Source organism: Cotesia typhae, unplaced genomic scaffold (genome assembly GCF_013202065.1).
Source record: "Cotesia typhae breed Kobodo isofemale line unplaced genomic scaffold, CoteBio_Ctyphae contig_43, whole genome shotgun sequence".
NCBI lineage: Eukaryota > Metazoa > Arthropoda > Insecta > Hymenoptera > Braconidae > Cotesia > Cotesia typhae.
In genome coordinates, this window is record NW_027423752.1 from 819738 (window position 1) to 840333 (window position 20596).

The 20596-nt window shown below is 27.6% G+C and overlaps 3 protein-coding genes across 6 annotated transcripts; 2 read left to right on the forward strand and 1 right to left on the reverse strand.

The window, feature by feature from the left end:
* Positions 1-178: 178 nt before the first annotated feature.
* LOC141528382 (uncharacterized) lies at positions 179-1561 on the forward strand. The gene is made up of 4 exons (XM_074244426.1): positions 179-371; positions 493-607; positions 672-944; positions 1419-1561. Exons 1-3 carry the CDS (start codon positions 251-253, stop codon positions 898-900), a joined length of 465 nt encoding a protein of 154 aa, XP_074100527.1. The 5' UTR covers positions 179-250; the 3' UTR covers positions 901-944; positions 1419-1561.
* Positions 1562-1725: 164 nt separating this feature from the next.
* Positions 1726-16313, forward strand: Ap-2alpha (adaptor protein complex 2, subunit alpha). 3 transcript variants are annotated; one of them, XM_074244280.1, is made up of 10 exons: positions 1726-1851; positions 2688-2776; positions 3946-4157; positions 4240-4433; positions 5345-7006; positions 7101-7369; positions 8152-8296; positions 8385-8592; positions 8682-8771; positions 16240-16313. In XM_074244280.1, the coding sequence occupies exons 2-9, from the start codon at positions 2713-2715 to the stop codon at positions 8757-8759; spliced, it is 2832 nt and encodes a 943-aa protein (XP_074100381.1). In that variant the 5' UTR covers positions 1726-1851; positions 2688-2712; the 3' UTR covers positions 8760-8771; positions 16240-16313. The 3 variants fall into 3 exon arrangements, with proteins under 3 accessions (XP_074100381.1, XP_074100382.1, XP_074100380.1); XM_074244281.1 differs by lacking the exon at positions 16240-16313 and adding an exon at positions 11720-11738; XM_074244279.1 differs by lacking the exon at positions 16240-16313 and having other exon boundaries at positions 8682-10472.
* On the reverse strand, positions 9077-20343 carry LOC141528307 (uncharacterized). Of its 2 annotated transcripts, none has more exons than XM_074244292.1 (2): positions 20072-20343; positions 9077-12070 (listed from the first exon to the last, which is right to left on the reverse strand). In XM_074244292.1, exons 1-2 carry the CDS (start codon positions 20120-20122, stop codon positions 11630-11632), a joined length of 492 nt encoding a protein of 163 aa, XP_074100393.1. In that variant the 5' UTR covers positions 20123-20343; the 3' UTR covers positions 9077-11629. The 2 variants fall into 2 exon arrangements, with proteins under 2 accessions (XP_074100393.1, XP_074100392.1); XM_074244291.1 differs by lacking the exon at positions 20072-20343 and adding an exon at positions 13591-13788.
* Between the last annotated feature and the right edge of the window lie 253 nt (positions 20344-20596).

Below are 20596 nucleotides of genomic sequence, written 5' to 3' on the forward strand. Positions count from 1 at the left end.
AAATATCTGCTAAATTTATTTTCAAAAATATTTTTAATAATTTTTTATTTATGCCATTCTCGCTGTGGGATAAAAAATTGGAATTAACAGGAAAATTTCCCATTTGAATAAAAAGGCGGGTAGTTGTTCGCAGTTTCAACTGTAGAGGGATTATAATTTTTTTATTTACATTTTACAGCTCATGTTCTGTTGAAGTCTGTTTTATTTTATTGAAGCTACAAACACTTAATTTAATAATTTATTTTTGAATATGGGCCGTTTTCCTAAAAAAGGTCAAAACAGTGATGATAGTTTAGCGAGCGGGTCAAATAAAACTGTGGGACTTGATAAAAAAAAATACAGAGAAGCAAAGTATAGTAATCACTACAAAGGTAAGCTTTGGTTATGTGCTCTGTTTTTATTTTCATCTATTTTTTTTTTTTTTTATTAATTAATTAATTTTTTTTTTAACTTAGTAATTAAAATTAATTTTTACTGTATTAATTTTTACAGTTGATAAATGGGTGTCAAAGAGGAAGAACGTGTTGCTGCATGAACTGAAAAATGAAGCTCACGTGTCTAAAAAATTTATAAAATCAATAGCTAGTCGCGACACACGTGGGAATAAGTAAGTTTGAGTGATTGATTATTGACTTTTTTTTTATTTAATTAAAAATTTTTTTTCGTTTTAGAAATTTGGATAAAATACGCGAGAAGCAAGCAAACCTCCAGAAAGAACGGTCAGCTAAGAAAGAAGAATTTATTCGAAAAACTCAAGAAAGAAAAGAAGCAATAAAAAAGTCTAAGCAAAAAAGATTTGAAGCTTTCAAAAAATTGAGCAAAAGAACCAAAAAAGGACAACCTGTCATGAAAGATCGGATTGAAATGTTGTTACAAAAAATTCAAGCTTCAGCTAATTAATTTATTTTTAAAAATAGAATTTTTTACTAATTTATTGCAATTAGGTACTTTTCATATATTTTGAAATTATTAACTTTCTATCTATTTACAATAAAATTTTAATATTATAATTTCAATAATATTTGTTAAGAATTTTAAAATTAATTGTACTGAAAATTAGCAGACATTTGACAATAATTTAGGTCTAGAAAATTATTTTTAAAAAATTGCATTTTTAATTTTTTAAAATTTCTACTAGTCAATTTTTTTTTGCCATAATTTATTTGTTAAAAAAATTCTTAAAATTAATGACACTGAAGTTGAGAGACATCTGATAATTTTTATAATTTTTTTAGAAAACTAATTATAGCAAGAAAATTTTATTTACAAATTCCATTTTTAGAAGCTCTGAAAAATAATAAATAACATTTTTATAAATAATTTTCTATGCCTAGTTCATTTTTCAAGAAAAATAAAAAAATTGTCTAGTGTCTTCTAATCCTTTATTTTTTTAATTCTTAATTTTTTTTTAATTTCAGGTTTTTTTTATCTTTAAAATGGCGGATGTCGACTTGAATTTGGAGTCATTTTTAATTTTAGTTTCATATTATTTAAAAAATAAATTCGAATAAAAAAATTAATTTACATTGTTAATTTGAGTATAATAAAAAAAATAAATGAATTTTTTTCTGCTCCACTTACAAAATTGTCAAAATTGACAAATTTAAATAAGCGCGGTAAAATTTCCAAATCATGCGCAGTAAAATGACGCAGGCGCGGGCGTTGAATCTGCGCACCGATGTCACTCGTACGTTAACGAAGCTCCAAAGCTCGTTCCGTCATACTAGTCAACGGCTGCAAATGGCGACAGCCACTAAATTCGTGGCAACGACATACATTTAATAAAACTATTTTTTTTTGGGTGTTAACCTATAGTTAAGCAGTTCGCGTAATTGTTCTTCTCCCAAATCGGTAAGTTATTATCCGATTTATCAACTTAAAAAAAGCTAATACTCACTTTTATATATCCCAATAACATCTAGAAAGTAAACAGGGAGGGTTTCGGCGAATTCCTCGCATGGTACATTTTCGTTCCACTCTCCAACGTCCGTTTTTTTGATCTATTTAAATCTTTAATTTAAATGGACTGAAAATATAAAATTGTGACAAGTCAAGGAAAATTTAATACAATACGCACTGGAATATTTATAATATCCAAGTTGTAAGACAAGACAATTAACTGAATTACCAGCAATTGTAGTTATATTAAAGTAATTGAAGACAGAGCATTCAATTCCAAGTTGGGACTTGGGCTTAGTTGTCTCCTTCATACTTCAAGCACCAGTCGCTCGATCTTTGACTTTTTTATGATGCGCGCGCTAGAGCACGACCTGCTGTCAAAATTTTAACTTTTCTGTCAAAATTGGGTCGCCATTTATTTTTATTATTTTATACCAACCCACCGGTTGTTATTCAAAGTAGTGTATTCAAATAAAATTTACTGGCTCCAATTTTTTTTATTTAATATTAATTAAATTTTTAATTTATTAATTAAAAATATATGCAAGCATGTCTATTGATATCGATTGCCAAATTTTGGCTTTATATTTGTGCTGTTAAAATATAATTGCTGAGTTTGACAAGTGGATAATGAGCGACGTGATATTGATTTTATTTGACTTAATTTTTTTTTTCTTCCCCAGTGAATAATTTTTTTTTTTTCGTCTATTTATAGAAAAAATAATTTATAATTTATTTGAAAAATCTTTTGATCAGTTACTGACATTGGACATGATTTTTATCATCAGGTGGTTCTAAGCTGAAGATAGCAAGATGCCGGCCGTACGTGGGGATGGCATGCGTGGACTCGCTGTATTCATTTCAGATATTAGAAATTGTAAGTTTTTTTTTTTTTTTTATTATTAATTTATTATAACACTAAAGTTTTGACAGACATTAAAAATTTTTTTACAATTTTGTAGCAATTAAATAATTAAAAAAAAAAATTTTAATAAAAAGTTTCACATAAAAATTACAAGTGAAAATTTTTAGAAGCATTTTTTTACTGTAATTAATTTGTTAAAAAAATTTTTAAAATTAACAGTAATATAATTTATTTTATTTTTTTTGTTAAAAAATTTTTTATAAAATAATTTAGCTGATTTTAACAATAAAATTGGAGTAAGTTCGATGAACGATAAAATAACAATAGTTATGATGTAATTATTTTGGTGATAATTATATTTGTATTAAAATAATTTAGGTGAATTTAAATTTAATTTTTTAGTTAAGTAGAATAATGGAGTTTAATTCTCTGATAATAAGTTTGTTGTAAAACTGATGAAAGATAAAATTGTAATTGTTTATTGGAGTGTTATTATATGATTGTATTATAATAGATTTGTTGATAATTAGTTTGAGAGTAAGATATTTAATTTTAATTAATTACTATCTTATTTGGTAGCTGTAAATATATTTTAATTGAAGTTTTTATCAATAAATTAATTTTAATTGATTTTGTTAATTAGAAAAATAATTTTTTTTTTTTTTTTTTAAAGAATTTAGTCAAAAATTTTAACTGAAATAAATTATTAATATATTTTAAATAAAAATAATTTTTCAAAGAAATCAGATAAATATATTTCTATGTATTTTGTAATAAATAAAGTATTAATAATAAGATATTGCAATTTACTATTGAGCGTAATGTATTGTGAGAGAATGAGTACGTGAGTAGAGATGATTAAAAAAAAAAAAAAAAAATAGTATGATGCAAGTAAGAGTGTTAGTCTTTTGGGGGCGGAGCAGTGATACAGTATCTACATGATAGAAAATATTTTAATGAATTAAATGAGAGATTTTAAATATCTTAAAAAAATAGTAATAATAACAATTATAATGTCGATGATTTACATCTAATAAGATTAGGAAATTTATTAAATCCAGATTATATAATTAAAAATTAGACAAATATAATTTAAAGGTCAAGACAAATGGCAGTCAGCCATTAATTTTTATTATTGTTAATAAATAATTTAATTAATAAATAAATTTTTTGTTATTTAGGTAAAAGTAAGGAAGCCGAAATAAAAAGGATAAATAAAGAATTAGCAAATATAAGAAGTAAATTCAAAGGAGACAAAACTGTCGATGGATACCAAAAGAAAAAATACGTCTGCAAATTGTTGTTTATATTTTTACTTGGTCATGATATCGATTTCGGACATATGGAAGCTGTTAATTTATTATCCTCGAATAAATACTCTGAAAAACAAATTGTACGTACCCAAAATAATAATCACTACACTGATAATTTATAACTTGTAAATTTTAAATTAATAAATTATATTTTATCGACAGGGGTACCTATTCATCTCAGTGCTGGTTAATACCAACAGTGATCTCATAAAATTAATAATACAAAGCATAAAAAATGACTTGGGATCTCGTAACCCAATTCACGTTAATCTGGCGCTCCAGTGTATCGCTAACATCGGTAGTAAGGAAATGGCAGAGGCCTTTGGAAATGAAATCCCCAAGTTACTTGTTTCTGGGTAAGTTTCCCGCTCACCTATAAGACCATGTTTTATTTTTCTACATCTAACACTTACACTTACATCAAACACCGCTTGGATCTAGACGACTGGATATTAGGTAAAATTTTAAAGCTTAGCTTTAAAAATCTAGATCTCAAGTATTTTTCACTTTTCAATCTCAACATTTTTTTTTTTAAATCAAGGGCTCGGTACTTTTCAAGTAATAAAAAAAATTGAGATAATTATTTACTAGCGGGGTCTACTATATTGATTTTTATTTTATTGAACGAAATTTTTTTTTTAATTTTTTGTTTTTTTATATACTTAAAAAAAAAAAAAAATATAAAAAAAAAAAATAACATATAAATTTTATCCAAAAACATGAGAGCCAAAATTTTTTCCAACTTTTGAAGGCAAAAAATCTATCGAAATTTTTATTTTTTTCTTTCACGATATTTTTTATCATAAATCGGCCGTAAAAATAAGCAGAATAAAAAAAATTAAAAAATGTGAATTTTTCACCTAGATATGGCCCAAAATGGGGTTGACCCAACTTGTAAATAATTACCAAAATTGATTTTATTTTACTCAAGCATAAATCTTGTACTTTACTATTTAAATTAAAATTAAAAAAAATTTTAAATTTATAGTGACGCCAAAATAAGTTTTATTCAATTTTAAAAACCTTAACGGAAGTCTAACTCTTTTAGTTTGCGAGCAAAGTGTACCGGAAGCGTGCGTGACTTAAATACTAATAAATTTAGAACCGCAATCTTAAAACCCCTAAAAAATTAAATTGAATATTCCAAAGCAAAATAATTAAAAAACAAATTTAAACCCAAAAATCGATCAAACAAAATCAACTAAAAAAATTCTAAAAAAGGCAGCGACTTATAATTAATTTAAACTAAATAAAAATCTTAATTCAGGGACACGATGGATGTAGTGAAGCAGAGTGCAGCGCTGTGCCTGCTGCGACTTTTACGAACAGCCCCGGAAGTAGTTCCCGGAGGAGAATGGACATCTCGGATCGTGCACCTTCTAAACGACCAGCACCTCGGAGTAGTAACAGCAGCTGCTTCGCTGATCGACGCTCTGGTAAAACGTAACCCCGAGGAGTACAAAGGTTGCGTGAGCCTGGCAGTGTCGCGTCTGAGCAGAATAGTAACAGCGAATTACACCGATCTTCAAGACTACACTTACTATTTCGTCCCCGCGCCCTGGCTGTCGGTAAAACTGCTGCGTCTTCTCCAGAACTACACCCCGCCGGCCGAAGACCCCGGAGTGCGTGGTCGCTTGAACGAGTGTCTAGAAACGATTCTCAACAAAGCACAAGAGCCTCCTAAGTCTAAAAAAGTCCAGCACTCAAACGCCAAAAACGCAGTACTCTTTGAAGCAATAAGTTTAATTATCCACAACGACAGCGAGCCGAATTTACTGGTACGTGCTTGCAACCAGCTTGGACAATTTCTTTCAAACCGCGAGACCAATTTACGGTACCTCGCTCTTGAGTCAATGTGTCACCTAGCGACGTCTGAATTTTCCCATGAAGCTGTAAAGAAACATCAGGAAGTCGTGATACTGTCTATGAAGATGGAAAAAGACGTCTCGGTGCGTCAGCAAGCTGTTGATTTACTCTACGCGATGTGCGATAAAAGCAACGCTGAAGAAATAGTCCAAGAGATGCTTAATTATCTCGAAACAGCTGATTACTCAATTCGCGAAGAAATGGTTTTAAAAGTCGCGATACTCGCTGAAAAATACGCGACTGACTACACGTGGTACGTCGATGTCATTCTGAATTTGATAAGGATAGCCGGTGACTATGTCTCCGAAGAAGTTTGGTACCGAGTAATCCAAATAGTTATTAATCGCGACGATGTCCAAGGCTACGCTGCTAAAACTGTATTCGAAGCACTGCAAGCTCCGGCTTGTCATGAAAATATGGTTAAAGTTGGTGGCTATATTCTCGGTGAATTCGGCAATTTAATTGCTGGAGACGCTCGCTCGTCACCGGCAGTACAATTCCAGTTACTACATTCCAAATATCACTTGTGTTCACCGATGACGCGCGCACTGCTACTGTCGACTTATATTAAGTTTGTTAATTTATTTCCTGAGATACGTACACAAATTCAAGATGTCTTCAGGACACACAGTAACTTGCGCAGTGCTGACGCTGAACTTCAACAACGGGCTTCTGAGTATTTGCAGTTGAGTATTATCGCATCGACGGACGTATTAGCGACTGTGCTTGAAGAAATGCCGGCATTCCCCGAGCGTGAAAGCTCCATTTTGGCTGTGCTGAAGAAGAAGAAACCAGGACGGATACCGGAGAATGAAATCAGAGAAAATAAGAGCCCGGCTCCGAGCGCTAATCATGAAACTGCTGCGGCTTCTGCTACTATTGGGACCGCTGCAGCTGCCAATGTCAACAGTTCCTCTGCTGACTTACTGGGACTGTCTACTCCGCCTTCTTCTCAGCCTACTAGTAATACTGGAATGCTGCTAGATGTTCTAGGGGATATTTATAATGCGCCTAGTAAAGTTACCGCTACCAATGGCGCACAAAACTCTTACAATCCTAAAAAGTATGTATTTTTATATTTATTTTTTAAATTAAAAAAAAAATCATGATACATTTATTATTATTATTATTATTATTATTATTTTTTTTTTTTTTAGATTTGTCTGTAGAAACAACGGGGTGCTGTTTGAAAATGATCTGATCCAAATAGGCGTTAAATCGGAATTCCGACAGAATCTCGCACGTGTTGGTTTATTTTATGGCAACAAGACCCAATTTGCTCTTAATAATTTCCAGCCGCAATTGGCTTGGTCTGATGAAAATCAAGCTAAATTAGCTGTTCAAATAAAACCTGTTGATCCGGTACTTGAAGCTGGTGCACAAATTCAACAAATGATTAATGCTGAGTGTATTGATGATTATAACGGTAATTTTATTTTTATCATTTTGTTTTTTGCTTTATGTAATTGATCGTAGGACTATGTCCCCTGACGACTATAAGAATACAAAAATAATAATAGTACAAGTGCATTCAAAGGTGCTTTTTATAGTAGTAATAGTAATAATACAATAGTAGAAAAAAAAAAAAAAAAGCTATCAATTGCATATTTGAATTATTAAAAAAATTTATTGATTAATTTCGAAATTATTGCATGCCTTAAAGGGTTACATAGATTTCCTCCGGGAAAAAATGGTCTATTTTCAACAATTTTTTTTTAATAGAAAAAATGTGCTCGTGATCAGTAGATCTCCTTGCAGGATCATTTAAATTAATATTATTTTTGAATATATATTAATTAAAAATATATTATCACTAAGTTAAATAATAAATAAAGAATTATTTTATAAGAAACATATATTTTAAATAAATAATTAAAATATTTTATAATTATCGATTGTAAACTATTGATATCTTTGCAACTCCAAAATTAGTTGATTCAGAAAAATCTTAAATAATATTGAATTAAATTCATATGATAATTAATGATTTTATGTTTATACGATAAAGCTAAATTTTTATTATAGTAAAACTTTTTTGATTTTTTTTTTTAATTTTTCTTCGATAATTTTTGCATTTTTTTTTTTATTTTATGCCAAAGAATTATAACTTCTAACGCGTGTACATTTTTTTTTTTTTTAATTTAATATGACAAAAAAATTAAACTCATATTTTTATCTTTAAAAATATTTTTGTTTTTTTAATTTTAGATTCACCCAGCATGGTAATATCATTTATGTACAATAATATGCCACAAAAGATAACAATGAAATTACCATTGACGATAAACAAATTCTTTGAGCCAACGGAAATGAACGGAGAGTCATTTTTTGCGAGATGGAAAAACCTTGGCGGGTATTGTATTTTTTTTTTTTTAATATTTTTAAATTTTTTAATTAAATAAAATTTTCTAAATTATTAAAATAAATAATTTTTTTAATAGCGCAAATCAACAACGTTCCCAAAAAATTTTCAAAGCCCAACAACCAATGGACTTGGCACAGGTCCGTACAAAATTACAAGGTTTTGGAATGCAGTTACTTGACAATATCGATCCTAATCCCGATAACTTTGTCTGCGCTGGTATTGTTCACATGCGAGCACAACAAGTTGGTTGTTTGCTACGTCTAGAACCAAACAAACAAGCTCAGGTATTTATCTTTTATTTATCTCTGAAATAACAATTGAATGTTATTAAAATAAATTACTAATAATAACAAATTAATAAAAACCTTAATAGATGTTCCGGTTGACTGTACGCTCGAGTAAAGAATCAATGTCGATAGAAATATGTGACCTGCTGGTAGATCAATTTTAAGCTGTTTAAAAGGTACTGATTTGTTATTCATTCATTAAAATATGATAAGTATCATCAATCGTATATAAAATAATATAATCTACGAATATCAATCGAATTAAAACGTCAGATAAAAAACGAACAAGCTGGATTGACTGTTTGATTTATTTAGAAAAAAAAAAATATTAACTCCCGGTCAGTAGTTTAAAACTGATCGGCTGTTTATTTCATCAATGAAGCACGAATAGCCAAGACAATTGGACAGTATTAGTCCGGTATTTAATTGATAATAACTTACTAGTTGACTATTGATTTAATTAAATCAAATGGGTATATTCTTTTATTATTATTTTATAAAAAAAAAAAAAAATCGCTGTATCATTTTGTTGCTTGTGACTTGTCTGTTGCAACGATAAGGCTTTTGCGTTATTATTAGTTGTACAATAATTAATTAATTAGATCCAGCGTATTTAAATGGAGCTCAAATTTATTTTTACCCCATATACAGTCGTTAATTATCATTTTTTTTTTTTTTTTTTTTTTTTGTTTATATACTCTGTGTTTTGTAAAACAAATATTAATTGCCGGTGAATTTGTTAATTGTCTAACAAAAAATCATCCGGTTTTATTTTAAAAATTAATAATATTTTCTTATGTTATAAATTATAATTATAAGTTGAATTATTGGTAATTAAATGACTAAATGATGATTTGTAAAGGTAGATTTCAATTGTAAATAGCAATCGTTAATTATTGGCTTGTCTAATATAACTTATGGTTATTAAATATTAATTGATTTATCAATAATTCAATAGGAAAAAAAATAAATTAAATTTATTAAATCAGGATTCGCTTTATTGCGTATTTTTTATTATTATTATTATAATTACAATTATAACTATTATAAATATTAATATAATTTATTTTAGGCTTCACATTTATTTTGTTTGACAATTTGTTTTTTATTACTCAGATGTAAATTTATTTCTTCTTTTTATAAGTGTTAACTTTCTATAGAATTAAAATTAGTGCAGGCTCTAAATTTACTCAAGAAAGTTGATTTTTTTTTTTTTAAATATTATTTTCGGAGTCTTTAATCATTACATACATTAATAACTAGGATATTTGAATCTCAAAAGCAGCGGGAATATTTAAAAAATTGCTAATCAATTTTCTTAAGTATTAAAATATATAATCGCCTATGTTTAAATCTAAATATACAATTGAAATAATATTGAATAATTATTATTAATATAATAATAATAATAATAATAATAATAATAATAATAATAATAATAATATAAAAAAAAATTAAAATAGTGAAGATGAGATTGTGAAAGTGTTTAAGTCATCTTAGTACACATGTTATTGTAGATTTCATTGAATGTAGTGCACTCTCATTGTACAAAGATTTAAAAAAAAAAATAATGAAAACAATAATAATAATAATTATCAGAATTACTTGATTAAAATAAAGTAAAATCATGGAACAAATAGATTTAAATCGTTATTGCGCGGTTATATGAGATATAAATAAATTATGCTCGTATCATATATAAATATATATATATTAAAAAAATATAAATGAATTCGTATAAAAATATATAAAATAAAAAAAATCCCGAGTGTGTGAGCACGGTTGTTAAAGAGTTGATGACGTGCATAATCATGAACAAAAATTATAACAAAAAAATATTATTAATTAAATAAATAATTTATAAAGTGCTAAATGTATTGGTTAATATGTAAATTTTATTTTTTCCTTGATGTATTTTATTTCTGCAGTTAAACTTCAGCTTTTCGAGTGACGACTTGAGAAATAAAATAAATTATTACAATGTACTGTTTTTTGATTAATCTATATTATTAAGAGAATAAGAAAAATTTTGTGGCCAGTGAGTTTATCGTTAGAAAAGTCTTGACCTGGAGTTGTGCCTTTTCAAGATTTCATATAATTCTTACCAATAGTCAATTTATGATGATAAGTATTTAGGCTGCATTCGAAAATACTCTATTTCTAGATACATTATTAAGAAATGACATTGTATCTTGAGAACTATTGACATTTTTAAAGATATAAGCTCATCCCGATGTTACACTCATCAAGACCTTTCATTTGAGTACCCACATGTATTTTTGATATATTTGTCATGTATCCATATATATAATAATATATATAAATATATGAAAAAATGATGTGGGTATTCAAATGAAAGGTCTTGATAAGTGTAACTCCAGGATGAGCTTATATCATTAAAAATATCATCACTAGACAAAATACAACGTAATTTCTTAATTATTGATATTTTTAAAGATATAAGCTCATCCTGATGTTACGCTCATCGAGACCTTTCATTTGAGTACCCACATCAATTTTTCATATATTTCATATATTTATATATATGTATATATGACAAATATATCAAAAATACATGTGGGTACTCAAATGAAAGCTCTTGATGAGTGTAACATCGGGATGAGCTTATATCTTCAAAAACGTCAATAGTTAAAAAAGTACAGTGCAGTTTAACAAAATTTATAAATTTAATAAAGCAAAATTTTATTTATTTATATTTCACAAGTCACTGCAGTCATATAGTGACTGCAAAGTTGCTAGTTAAAATTATTTTCATATTTAATTATTTAATTAAAATAATAAAAAAAACCCTAACTGTACATTTTTAAAAGCGTAGATTATAAAAAATAATTAGCAGAATATTGACTTGCAAAATTATTAATAATTATTGACAATACAATAGCTGTCAGTAAAATAAATATAAATATCTATATCTATATATATATATATTTATATAAATATATGTAATATGTATATACAAGTAGAAAATCGTCTTTCAGTGACTAGTTTTGTTTTTTAAAATTTTAAAAATTAATTAATTTATAAAAAACTCGGCTTTGACGTCATCCGCCAAAATAGCCGCCTGGATTTTCTGATCTTCACCATCGTCTTCTTGATTCACCAGAGAGCTCTGTTCCCCGGTGTTGATTGCGTCTTCAGGAGCCAGGAAGAGGTTCTTGTGATCAGAGCATTTTTTGTGGTAGTCAGGATTCTCAGGGGCGTGACGGAAGCAAGAGTCACAGACGGTGTCTGTTTTAGAAGTGCAACGATGAGCTTCGTAGAGGCCAGGGCCACATCGCGAGCAAATCCAACAGGACTGGAGATTGTGGTGAGGGCTGTAGGTACCGGGCTTACATTTGCTGCACTCGGTATCTCGGTCTGAGGTGCAAGGTTTTGTTACTCCCCAACCTGGACCACACCGGTTGCATCTTGAATCCCCACGGTGATGACGGATTCGCGGTCTTCCTTCAGCTACCTGTAAATTTAATCAAAATTGTCAATACATTTCAAATTTTTTTTTTTTTTTTTTTCAAGCTTGTACTTATTTATTTGTTTATGTATAGCTTATATATACTTGCGAGGGTGAGGGTGAAGGTGAGGGCGAGAGAGATGATAAGTTATTCGGGTCGATTCGTATTATAAAAACGAACAGGTGCGTGAATAAGACGAAGGCCAGCTGACTTTTAAGAACACCTTTACTTGTTTCTTCCGCCTCTATTGCTTCAATTTTTTTTACATTTATTATTATTATTATTATTATTATTATTAATTAAAAATGTTAAAACCGTGGAATAATAATAATAATAATAATAATAATACACTTTATTTATTAGCAATTTGTCATTCAATTTTTACATTTAAAAGAAAATTTTTGAAACAGTTTACAGATTTAAAAAAAAATATAGTATGCTAAATGAAGTAAATGTTTTTTTGTTAATCCTTTTTTTTTTTACAAAGTCTTTTAATAATCGTATAAAGTTTTTTAATCTATTTTCTAATATTGTCTGGTAATTTATTATAATTATAATGGTTCCGGAATTACTGTAAAATAACGGTGAAATCATCTTCACCATAAATCCGTAAATCCATAAATGAGCTTACGGTCATTTTTTAGTGAATCGTCCAGGATTTTGTGCCATCTGGTCACTGTAGTTTTATGGTAATCTTCCAGACTTTATGTATTAGTATACAACAATTATATATTAATCTTTGTTTAGTGTTCAACCATCCTAATGCTGTAGCATACTGTTAATATTAGTATATTTGCTCACCCCCAACACTAAACGCATAACTCGGTTTTGTATTTTTTAAATCTTTGTTAACATCTGTTCAGTGTAATTTAACATTATTTATTATTATTATTATTATTATTATTATTATTATTATTATTACTGATTTATTAAAAAAAATAAAATGAAAAATAATTATAAATAAATATTTTTTTTTGTTTATTGTAAAGACTCGTTTGTAAAAATTTTTTTTTATCAATTGTCTTCTAAATAAATAAAGTTTAATATAATCTATAAAAAAAAAAAAAAAATTTTTTTTACTTTTTTGACATAAATAACTTCCTTAAAAAAATTAGTATTGTATTTTTTATTAAAAAAAAAAAAAAAAAAAAAAAAATTGATTCAAACGAGATAAAAAATTTTATCAGGAAGATCTTGGATCTCTAAAGCGTGGGATCGAGAGCGTTCAGATACCAGCTGCCGCCCACTCGTGATTTTAGAACAGTTATTATTTTTTTTATTTGAAAATTCGGCAGGTAATTATTACTGTGCCCACGGCTACCGAAAAATTTCGAACAAAAAAAATCTAATAATAATAATAATAGTAGTAGTAGGCTGTTTATAATTATCAACCGCATTGCGAAATAAAAATATTTATCCTCTGTGCAATGATAGACATATTAAATTACTGATCGCAGAAATGTAATTTTCCACGAGCGGCACATCGAATCAACGATACGGAATAACGAGCATCTATTAGGTTTACCAGCTGTAGTGGCAGCTGTCGATGGCACGCGTCGCAAAACTCAGGTGAATCGCAATGCCCTGTTGCCATCCGATGCCATCTTTTTAACGAACTCATTACTTTTTAAATTATCTTTGCGTTTTACACTTTATTGAGCATGTGGGATAAAGTTACATTGTGACAGTTCTCTCAAGTCCCTTCATCTGCAGTTTACACGATTGTTTTTTTTTTTTTCTGCTTCTCGATATACTTCAATATCTGTCCAAAAACAACTAGTGAAGTTTAAAAACTTCCAACTCAACTATTTCTTCAATTGAATACATTTTGATTCATCTGCCATTTTGTAATCATTCCTTTTTACTCCACAATCTCAAAAGAAGAATCTTATAATCAAAATTCTTAATATATAAAATTTAATAATTCTTATTATTCTTATAATTTAGATGAAAAATATGAAAATATATCATGTAAACAAACTATTCGTAATGTGATTGGTCGAATATATCATAAGCATGAAAATATATTCAAACTTTATAATTAGGCGCGCGCAAATTCAAATTCTAGTATTTCAAAAAAGACTTGATAAATCTTTACAAATTATTTTTTTATCGGTTTCATGATATTAATACTACGGAAATCTTTACAAAAACACATTAAATAAATGAAATTCTTTTTGCAATCGATTTTAATTACCGAAATACAGATTATTATTGCAAATCATCATTGTAGCCCTTTTAGTTTAATTACAATAAAATAAATAAGTCCAAATACGGTTATTTATAATTTAAATAGTATTAGTACATTTTTTACATCACTGAGTCCTCTGAAAAAAAAAATTTCTTTTGAAAAAATGAGCAATATTGCAATAAGAAATTAATTTGTTGAAGATTTTATTTCTTGGCTGAAGAAACTTGTCTAAGGTTTTTTTGTTACGGCGCAAAAAAAAAAAAAAAAAATTTTGAATGAAAATTCACAAGTTGCACGGAAAAAAATAAACTGTAAAATTCACTCGGTTTAAAATAGTATTTTCTTCTATGTAAAGAATAAATTTTAGCATTTAAGTGATAAATATTACATAATGATTATTAAAATCACGATTTTACTGTTTGAAATGATAATTTTTAGCAGTTGATAATTATTTATTATAAATTAACTATTATTTACTACAGTTTACTTTTTCCGTGTAAAATATTCAAATTTTAAATGCTAATATTTAAAAATTTAGTGCCGCAAGGATTATTTAAAAAAATTCCTGCGTATAGAAGACACTTAAAAAAAAAAAATTTCTTGAACCAAGAAAATTGTAAGGAAGACCAAAGTTATTTTGGAGCAAGAAGAAATTTTCTTGGCTTAAAAAAGTTTAACTTCGCTCAAGAAATTTTGAATCTTCCTTAAGATTTTCTTGATTGAAGAAAATTTACGCTTGACTCAAGACTTTCTTTCTTTCTTTCTGTGTATAGATCCTAAAAATTTTTTAAAAATTTTAAGAAAACGTTTTTTATCTCGGAACATCCTTAATCAAACTACTGATTGATCTAAACTCCTTAAAGCTCAAGTTACCCGATAATTTATTTATAATGAAATAATAATCGATTAGTAAAGTTAACCGTGGACGTAAATTGGACGTGAAACATGAGTTAAGTACCAAGTGAGGGTTGTTATAAGTTTTCAAGTCTTCTCCCGTCCGCTAAATGAAACCGTCGGCCATCCTCTTTGCAATTTAATTTATTCACCTAGAGTTTTAAGATTACCCGCAAGTATGTATGACTCTAACGCTTCAAATTTATTTCCCACATAAATAATATTATTATTTTAAAAAGCCGGACACTGTTTTGTCGACGAAAAAACGGAAGTGCCAGTGTGGCGTGACCTCGTGAGCTCGGCCCGTTTTTTTTTTTTTTTCACTTTAGTTCCTCCGCAAAAGTATTTGAGGTTTATTAAATAGTAAAAGAGATACACCGACCACACTTTCATAAATTTTTACATACATATATAAATATATGACATTTATACGCCCATAAACAATTGGCTCTATACAAATGTTAGTACGTGAGCGATACAACCGAGTTATGTCCCCTATATAAAAATATACATGCTACTACTCACGTACAAATAGTACCACGGTCTCGTTACGTCCGTTATATTATTTATACACTTCACTTGTGTAAAAAGGCCCACCCTATTTCCTATAGAGCGTTGGGCTTTCCGGTGAAAATAATTATCCGACATCAACAAACACTCGGACGGAATTTAACCCCATGAGAAGACACCTACTCAAGAGGATTGTCGATGCAAATTAAAATTCTGCAGGTGTTTCTTCTTCTTTTGCCATTATTGTCTATCTAAGGAAATGTCTTGAGAAAGGAAAAGACGTTACTTTATTTATTTGTTTATTTATCGCGTTCTTTCAGCGATAAAGTACGGGTCTTATGGTAATTTTTATTTTTTACATTCACCTGCAGGTGACATTTAATTAAAAGAATTTTTTTTTAAGATTTTTTTAGCCGCGTTAAAATAAAAAAAAAAAAAAAAAAAAAAAAACAGTAAGAATAGTAAGAAAATTTTCAATCAGTCGCCATTTTTTTTAAAATTAAAATTTTCAAAATTCCTTACCTGCGATGATAACTACGTCCTTACTGATTAAAAAAAAATTTCGGTTTTTATTTTCAGATGATCCGTTTTTGAGTTATCGAAGTAATTATGGAGGGGGAAATTTTTTATAGTGCTCTACGAAATTGTTAATAACTTTGTAATAATTAAATAGTTTTTTATAAAAATTTAGGGTAATAATCTTTGATGTACCCTTGATAAAATAAAAAAAATCCGATCCCCAAATTCCTCTATTTTCTCTGTTAAAAAAATTCCCGAAAATCACCTCTTTTTTTCTATCGTTACAGTGGTGTTTCCCCTTAATTAATTTATTTTAAAATAAAATTGGTTAGATTGACTTTTTTGGATTGAATCTTGTTTTCTCAACAAAAAAAAATTAACTTGAATCAAGTAAATGATTTTGAAGAAAATCTTCTTGATTTGAGTAGAAAAATTCTTAAATTGAGAAATTTTTTTTGGTTTAAGTAAATTTTACTTAATTCAAAAATTTTAATTAATTTGAAATTTCAATGTCTTAAAAAAAATTTTTTTTAATTATAATAATACACTTTTAAGTAATTTAAAATGAACAAAAAATATTCAAATAATCTTCATTAAATTTTTATAAAAAATTGAGAATTTTATAATTTTAATTTTGTTTAATTAAATATCAATTATTAATTGCAACTGTCAAAATTAATTGTAAATTAATTGCTTGTTAATTAAATTAAATTAAATTTTTTTTTTTTATTTTAAACTTCTTTAATTTAAAAAACCAAAAATTGAATTAATTTTTCGAAAAATTTTTTAAATTAATTCTAACTAAATATTTATAAATTTTGCAGATACAATTTTTCTAGAATTAAGATTTTTTTTTTTTTTTTTTTTAGAAAAGTAAAAATTTGTATCTATTTTTATATAATTTATCATTAAAATAATTTTTTTTTTTATATTAAAATTTTATTATTAAATCATAAATCCTTCAAAAAAAAAAAAAAAAACATTTATTTTTACAGTGAGCCAAAAGAAAATAAAGTTTTAGAAAAATTTAAAACATCGCCAGAATGTACCTTGAATACGCTCCAAGTTATTAATTTTTAAACTTTCAATTCAAGGTAATAATAGTTGCCCTATTTTCATATTTTCAACATCCAAAATGTTAGTAAAGTGAATTGCAGCGTTAAAACTAAATAATAAACGCGATTTATTTAATCCGTAAAAAAAAAAATAAAATAAAATAAAATAAGACGCGAGTATTCGGAAATTTAAAGTCTGGAGAGAATTAATCGATGAATGTTTAACAGAAATAAATTTATAATAGAAGAGAACCGACTGACTGGGTTTGGCCTCGTAATTTGGGTTTCATTAAAACTTAACCCCTTCGGTTGAGCTTCGGCAGAACCAACGCGCCGAAGAACAACTCGAAACCGAAAAAATGCCCAAGGGAAAATGCGAGAGAGCAAAAAAAATGATCGTGATGGAGCCACGCCTGTAATTAAAATAAAAAAATCTAAAACTGTTAAAAAAAAAAAAAGGCCGCCAATGATTCGTTAAAAACGTTTATTGTACTCAATGCCTAGGGGACAACAATAACTGTGTATGGAAATAAAAAATGTAAATAAAATTCTAGTACAAATATATATGCATCTATATATAACAAGACAATGAAGAGTTGACTAGAATGAAAAATATCGCGGGGATCGTCCCGAGCGAATGGATTTTTGTAAATTCTCACATACTCGCCCACGTATACATATATATGTTAACAAGGAGTTTTTGTAGTTCCCATGAGGTCTTGTCATGCTAATAAGCCCGTGTAAAAGGTACAAACGCGTGTAAATCTAAACTTTTAAAGTTGTTATGTATTTAATCTTAAAATGCGTGTAATTAATTTAATTTTTTTTTTTTTTTTCGTGTATCCTGATACTAAAAACCTCTTACACAATTTACACAACTCAATTGTTTCAATAAATTTTTTTATAAAAATTTTTTATATTATTGAAAGTTGAGGAAAAAAATTTTTTTGATTGTTTTAAAAAATTTTAGAAGAATTTTTTGATATTTAAGAAGTTTTATTAATTGATAAGATATTTTTTAATAGTAAATGGTTTAACAAATGGTCTTGTATCTTGTGAACTATTGACATTTTTAAAGATATAAGCTCATCCCAATGTTACACTCATCGAGACCTTTCATTTGAGTACCCACATCAATTTTTCATATATTTATATATATTATATATATGTATATATGAAAAATATATGAAAATGCATGTGGGTACTCAAATGAAAGGTCTTGATGAGTGTAACTTCGAGGTAACTTCGAAGTAACATCGAGGTGAGCTTATATCTTTAAAAATGTCAATATTTTACTAGATACAAGGTCATTTCTTAATTATTGATATTTTTGAAGATATAAGCTTATCCTGATGTTACACACATTAAGAGCTTTCATTTGAGTATCCACATGCATTTTTGATATATTATTCATATATACATATATATAATATATATAAATATATAAAATATATGAAAAATTGATGCGGGTACTTAAATGAAAGGTCTTGATGAGTGTAACATCGGGCCGAGCTTATATCTTTAAAAATGTCTATAGTTCACAAGATACAAGGTCGTTTCTTAATTATGTTAAATTGCACTGTACTTTCTTAACTATTGACATTTTTAAAGATACAAGCTCATCCCGATGTTCCACTCATCAAGACCTTTCATTTGAGTACCCACATCAATTTTTCATATATTTTATATATTTATATATATTATATATATGTATATATGAAAAATATATCAAAAATGCATGTGGGTACTCAAATGAAAGGTCTCGATAAGTGTAACACCAGGATGAGCTTAAATCTTTAAAAACATCAATATTTAAAAAAGTACAGTGCGATTTAACAAAAGTCATTATTTAAAAAAGCAAAATTTTATTTATTATAGTAATATATTAAATATTATTTAAGAAGTTTCATTAATTGTGAAGAGATTTTCATTATTAAATAATTAATTTTATCTGATGAATTATTTTTTAAATAATATTTATTTTTTTTTTTTTTTAATTAATATATAAATTCTGAGAACATTTATTGTCAAATTATTTTTAATTAACAGTTAATAATTAACTATGTGATTAATTTCAATTTACCGTTCAAAATAATTGAAATCAAAAACACTCCGCAAAGAACTGGCGCCTGATCTAGATACGTGCAAAATTAATTTTCCTCTCTCATAAAAATCTAACAAAAAAGCAACAACTTTTTTTTATCCATTCGAAAGACAAAAAACCTGTTGGAAGAGCAGAAATGTAAAAAAAAGTTAGTAATAGCCTACCGAGACATGTATGGAAAATACAACAAAGTTGTGTCGGACAATGTGCGCGTCAACGAGAGGGAAACAATAGCAAAGTAACGTTCTTCCCACGACTTATCCACCTCTTTTGCTCCGTATAAGAGTATGAGAACAGCCCCAGGATTCACCCTCTGGCTTGACTCGTATTTTTGCTTTAATTTTTCTTATTCCCTGAGTCTCCTTCTTCGTTATTTAGGGAGTATAGACCGAGAATTTTTTTATTTTTATCTAAATAAAAATATTTAAAGTGCTCTGCTCTGTATTTTTTAAATTTAAAAAGTCACTCATTTTTTTTCGGGCTGAAATTTATAAAATTTAATATTAAAATATCAAAATATTTATTCTGTATATATTTTAAGATATATAAATACATGAATGGAGGAAAAACATTAAATTGATGTTATTCAAGCGTCAAGACGTCTGGCGCCAGCAATTTCCATTAACTTGCTCAATTAAAATGAATTTTCATCTCGAATCTTATAATCTGATATCGACGTTTTAAAATTAAAACATTATTTTTCATTCAAAAAATTTTATAATTTATTTATTACCTCAAGTGCGACGATGCCAATAACAATCACCAAAATAATTAATCTTTGCATTATTTTTAAAAATTAAAAACTCCTTAAATTTTTTTTTATTAATTATTTATTTGCACTTGAAATTCGGGGATTCACAGCACTCGCGCGGTTTTTTTTTTTTTTTTTTTTTTTTTAAAAACTTTTCTAGAGACGCATTATTATTTACGGAGAAAGTACCGATATTATATTTTATTTTTATTTATTTCTTAGCCCAAAAATTTATTTTATTTTGTGACAAAAGAGCCGATGTGTCTCGAAAGCGAGTCGCGTGAGAAGTGAAACAACTCGACTCTTGCAGGAGCAGCTGCACTGAGCAGTTTTAAGAGCACGCGGTTGTTGCTCACGTGACTCCCCACCAATCAACTCTTTTTAGATTCCTTTTTTTACCTTTATAATAAATTTTTATTATTTTTTTCTTTTAATTTTAAGTATGAGCTAGAAATTAGTTTTTTAAATTTGAACTCTAAATTCTGGGCTAAATATTAAAGATACCAA

Bases quoted from the DNA above. Each gene is read 5' to 3' on its own strand.
- Ap-2alpha (XM_074244280.1), top strand. From the start codon at position 2,713: ATGCCGGCCGTACGTGGGGATGGCATGCGTGGACTCGCTGTATTCATT. The intron at 2,777-3,945 runs GTAAGTTTTTTT...TTTGTTATTTAG, and splicing joins CATTTCAGATATTAGAAATT to GTAAAAGTAAGGAAGCCGAA. The intron at 7,370-8,151 runs GTAATTTTATTT...TTTTAATTTTAG, and splicing joins GTGTATTGATGATTATAACG to ATTCACCCAGCATGGTAATA.
- LOC141528307 (XM_074244291.1), bottom strand. From the start codon at position 13,686: ATGAGTTCGTTAAAAAGATGGCATCGGATGGCAACAGGGCATTGCGAT. The intron at 12,071-13,590 runs GTAAACCTAATA...TTAAATTTACAG, and splicing joins GACAGCTGCCACTACAGCTG to GTAGCTGAAGGAAGACCGCG.
- LOC141528382 (XM_074244426.1), top strand. From the start codon at position 251: ATGGGCCGTTTTCCTAAAAAAGGTCAAAACAGTGATGATAGTTTAGCG. The intron at 372-492 runs GTAAGCTTTGGT...TAATTTTTACAG, and splicing joins GTATAGTAATCACTACAAAG to TTGATAAATGGGTGTCAAAG. The intron at 608-671 runs GTAAGTTTGAGT...TTTTCGTTTTAG, and splicing joins CGCGACACACGTGGGAATAA to AAATTTGGATAAAATACGCG.